Source organism: Sinocyclocheilus grahami, unplaced genomic scaffold, assembly GCF_001515645.1.
Source record: "Sinocyclocheilus grahami isolate Dianchi unplaced genomic scaffold, SAMN03320097.WGS_v1.1 scaffold2232.1, whole genome shotgun sequence".
Taxonomy (NCBI): Eukaryota; Metazoa; Chordata; class Actinopteri; order Cypriniformes; family Cyprinidae; genus Sinocyclocheilus; species Sinocyclocheilus grahami.
In genome coordinates, this window is record NW_015507411.1 from 35,050 (window position 1) to 39,753 (window position 4,704).

Genomic DNA, 4,704 nt, shown 5'->3' on the forward strand with positions numbered 1-4,704 from the left:
TCCGCTCCCAGGCAGACAACGCACAAACTGTGTGTGTCTGCACCCGTAATGAAACGCGGGCAGGGAGGAACACACAGTTTGAAACGCTGGCTGCCTTCGCCCCTACTCAGATGGTGTTTTTTTTCATGTGCTTTAGACATTTCTATATGTTTCTATGGGACAGACAACACCAAATAAGACTCACAACTGACACACACACAGAGCACTTGCTGAATGATAAAAAGCTGGCGTTGGTCTCACCGCACGTGCTTTTATAGCTTCCTGGTCATTACGTCACCCGCCGTGACGTCTCGCCCATCTATTGGTCTGATTACACACGAGTTTCGGAGCCCGTCACGCTGAAGGGCGTTCCCCTAGCGTTTTCCGACGCAGCTCGAGTTCCTGAAGAGGAACCAAAATGTCAAAAATTTTCTGTTTGTTACCAGAAAAAAGGTAACGAGGTGAAATGGAAGCACAGGAGACTTGAATAGGCAATGATTTCAGTAGAGTTTGACATTAGCATGTTGCTAAGCTTATGATTCGTTTTAATTACACTGAAATATTACTACCTTTCGGAATGACCTTCACATCTGGAGTGGCACCTACAACTCCTTCAAACACTCGTTAGGTCTTGAAACAGAGCTATTGATTGATATGAAAAAGTCTGTTGTATTCTCTGTGAAGTCTGTTTGGGATCAGTTCTGAGAGAAATAGTTCAGAATCACCACTGAGTGAAACTTTTTAAGTCCCCAGGGGTTAGATGGAGAGGAGAAGAGACTGCAAGTTACACAGCGGCACCAGTTACACATAAGTCAAAAGAAAGATGTTGAACTCCATTGAGTTACTTCCCTCAGACCTCTCCATATACAAAAACAAGGTTGTACTGGTCAATAGTCGGGCTAGAAAAACAGTGAGTATATATAAATATATATACTATTGACCAGTACAACCTTGTTTTAGTATTTGGACAGGCACAATAAATATATTGTACTCTATATATTACACTAGCAAAGATGATTTTTCTGTCATTTAACATTTATTGACTAAATACTTTCTATTTAGCTCATGCTGTTCTTTCCAAGTGATTAACAGTATGATTGCTGGGAAAGTTTTGTTTTGTTTTAATAATTAATAATTGGTTTTTATTTAAGACTGTGGAGGGCGAACCTCCAAAAATGATACATTATAATTATAAAGTATGATTGTAAAGTTAATAAAGAGATTCTAATAAAAATATGAATGCTATTTATTAAAGCTTTTATTTCTTACCTACAGCTGTCTATGAGCAGTCCTGTGAGGCCTACAAGCATTTGGGGAGATCATCTGATTCCTACTGGATTGACCCAGATGGAAGCGGACCATTAGGTCCTTTTAAAGTCATCTGCAACATGACAGGTAAAATGTGCAGTTTTTATTTATTTGTGGCATACCATAGCACTGAATCCAAAAAGCCCACCGATTGCACCTGATTAATAAATCAAGCCTTTTACTGAGTATTACATGCTTTCAAGGTCCCCTGTATCCCAAGCTTCTGTCAGGTTTTTTAAATCCCTCCTATCGCCTTCAGAGACAAACTTTTATTTCAGCATCTCAACCCATTTGTTTTCAAGCCTACTAAGCATTATCTCATCAGCCTAGGTCCACGTCATCCCACTGATCCAACAATAAATAACAAAAAAAAATACATGTAGGGACATTCAAGTATGTAGGAACATCAATACATAAATTGTTATAATTTCAGGGCAGGAACTGTAGTCATCTTAGAGCATATGAAATCCCTGAGAGGACACGGTAGAGAGCAAAAATCATTCTGAAAAGAAAGTGTCTGTCAATTTCAGAAATGTGTTATCTTCATTTAACATTTTTATTTTATTGTGAAGGGTAAATCTTGTGATTCTTTGAAGTGAGAGGGATTATGGCTACAGGATCAGGTGGATTTGAATAATATAAACAAAAATTGTTTTTTAGAATGTCAGTTTTTATTAGGTCCCATTAAATAAAAATGAATACATGGAAGGAAATATTGCCATAAATAAAGCTGTTTACACTCATGGATCCAGCATGCGTTAAATCAGTTTGTAATTGCTTATTTAGTGATTTGTTACTTTAATGAGAAAATTCTTGTTTTCATAGGTCAATTTAAAAACAAAGAAAAACATTAACTTTTTCTTAAAAAATAATACATTTGGAAACTTCTTCACTGTGGTATGTGTTTTGCCCTTTTAGCTTGATAAAATTCTAAGATGATTATTCATTATGAATCATTTATCATTTGTTTTTAATTATTAATTAAATATTATGTATACACTACTGTTCAAATGTTAGTCGTCATTACCTTTTTTAAAGAAATTAATACTTTTATTCAGCAAGGATGCATTAAAATTGATCAAAGTGGCATTCTGAAGGTTCAGCTAATGGTACAGTATTAACATATATTTTGATGAATCTGTCAACTTTTCTTGCAGTGCCAGTCAGTTTACCTTTTTATGACCATTACTGTATCTGGGTTTCAGAGGACAAGGTTTGGACGACTGTGGTGAATAACCTACCGGCGCAGACAGCGGTGACTGGCTCCAGCCGGGAGAGACGGATGGTACTGCAGCTGAACTACAGTGCCTCTGTGGAGCAGGTCACAGCTATAACCAACAGTGCTGAACACTGCGAGCAGCACGTATCCTACGCCTGCCAAATGTCACGCCTACTCAACACACCAGGTACAGAGAGATCGTCTGAGTGTGTGTGTGTGTGTGTGTGTGTGTGTGTGCACGCTTGTGTTGCAGAGTATAGATGCTTATAGGGACTTGTGGGGTGATAGAAGGTTATCTAAAACCTTGAATAAAAAATTTAATTTTACCCAACTGTACTGATACTTCTTACTGGAACAAATGAGGGTCAAGTGTCTTAACGGGGTAAACTGATGGGTAAAATGGGATTGTGACCTTAATAGCCCCTCTGTGGCTGATACGCTCCCACTCTCCACTGCTCTCTGTTTGAACCTGCTTATTTTTGGCGATTTGCCCAGTTGCTCAACTGCAATACCACCCCAGAACGTGGTTTGTGTTGGTTGTTGTTTATGGTTTCAGGAGAATTAATGTTACGTTTGCTCACTTTCTATGCGTATGTGTGGGCTAACAGCTGGACTTTACAACAAATTAGTGCTAAATGAAATCATAACAATGCAGAAGTGTTTCCACAGAAAGAATATAGTTGAATTGTTAGAGAAACAAGTTAACTAAGTATGAACACATTTATGAACATTTTTCCTGGTTAACAGGGTGGGCAGTGTAAGATTCACTCGCTAATAGCTCCATGTGCGCTCTTCTAATTAGCTGTTTATGAGACTTAAATGGACAAGCTGTTTATGGATTCTGCAGAAGAATTTGTTAAATGTTAAAATGTAACAAGTAAAGTAAATGTGATGAAAATAGAAGGGTTTTTCAAATCTGTTCTCAAGTAAAGATCTTTGAATTAGTTAATTATGTGGAAAAAAAACAGGGCTTTCAATTTATGTTAAGCATATTTATTTAGCATATATGGTAATAGAGTATATACTAGTCAAGTCACCTTTATTTGTATAGCACTTTATACAATACTGGTTGTATCAAAGCAGCTTTACAGGAAAATAGTTTGTCAATAATGCAAGAGGACAATAACAACGAGTTAATAGGAAACATATATGCTATTGTTAAAAAGTTTGGGGTCAGTATGATTATTATTATTATTATAAATATTATTAAATCAGTACTTTTCTTCAGCAACAACACATTCAGTTGACCAAAAGTGACATTAAAGACATTTAGAATGTCTCAAAAAAAATTTACATTGATGATAAGACATTTCTTGAATGCCAAATCAGCATATTTGAATGATTTCTGAAGGATCATGTGACACTGAAGACAGGAGTAATGACTGTTGAAAATTCAGCTTTACCACCACTGGAATACATTACATTTAAAATAAATTTAAATATAAGCACTTATTTCAAATTGTAATAATATTTCACAATATTACTATTTTACTGTATTTGTGATCAAATAAATGCAGCTTGGGGGAGCAAATGAGACTTTCAGAAATATTAAAAAATCTTACTGACCTCAAACCTTTGTACAGTATTGAATATAACAGGGGTTCTCAAAGTTTACATTCAAAGGTCCGAATCTGAATTATCATCAACGTCAAAAGGCCCGAAATAATTGTTATTAAAAAACTTGTTTTTAAAGGAACACTCCACTATTTTTTAAAATAGGCTAATTTTCCGGGTCTGGCGGTAGCACTTTTAGCTGCAGCTTAGCATAGATCATTGAATCTGATTAGACCATTAGCATCTCGCTCAAAAATGACCAAAGAGTTTCGATATTTTTCCTATTTAAAACTTGACTCGTTACATCGTGTACTAAGACCGACCGAAAATGAAAAGTTGCGATTTTCTAGGCCGATATGACTAGGAACTATACTCTCATCCCGGCATAATTTTCAGTCGGTCTTAGTACACGATGTAACTACAGAAGAGTCCAGTTTTAAATAGGAAAAGTATCAAAACTCTTTGGTCATTTTTGAGCGAGATACTAATGGTCTAATCAGATTCAATGCTGAGCTGCAGCTAAAAGTGCTACCGCCAGACCTGGAGATCGGCTGAATGGATTCGAAAACGGTAAAACTCAACTGTTTAACTCTTGGGGAGTTGGAAAATGAGCCTATTTTCAAAAATAGTGGAGTGTTCCTTTA

At 36.4% G+C, this 4,704-nt stretch overlaps 1 protein-coding gene across 1 annotated transcript in view; it reads left to right on the forward strand.

Annotated features, from left to right (window-relative positions):
* The window catches only part of LOC107574447 (contactin-associated protein-like 2), a 34,219-nt gene extending 30,952 nt beyond the window's left edge, over positions 1-3,267 (forward strand). The window contains exons 7-9 of the mRNA XM_016260884.1: positions 1,255-1,374; positions 2,493-2,693; positions 3,254-3,267. Of these exons, the coding sequence (XP_016116370.1) occupies positions 1,255-1,374; positions 2,493-2,693; positions 3,254-3,267 (335 nt within the window). The remainder of the gene's footprint in view (positions 1-1,254; positions 1,375-2,492; positions 2,694-3,253) is intronic.
* The last annotated feature ends 1,437 nt before the right edge of the window (positions 3,268-4,704 follow it).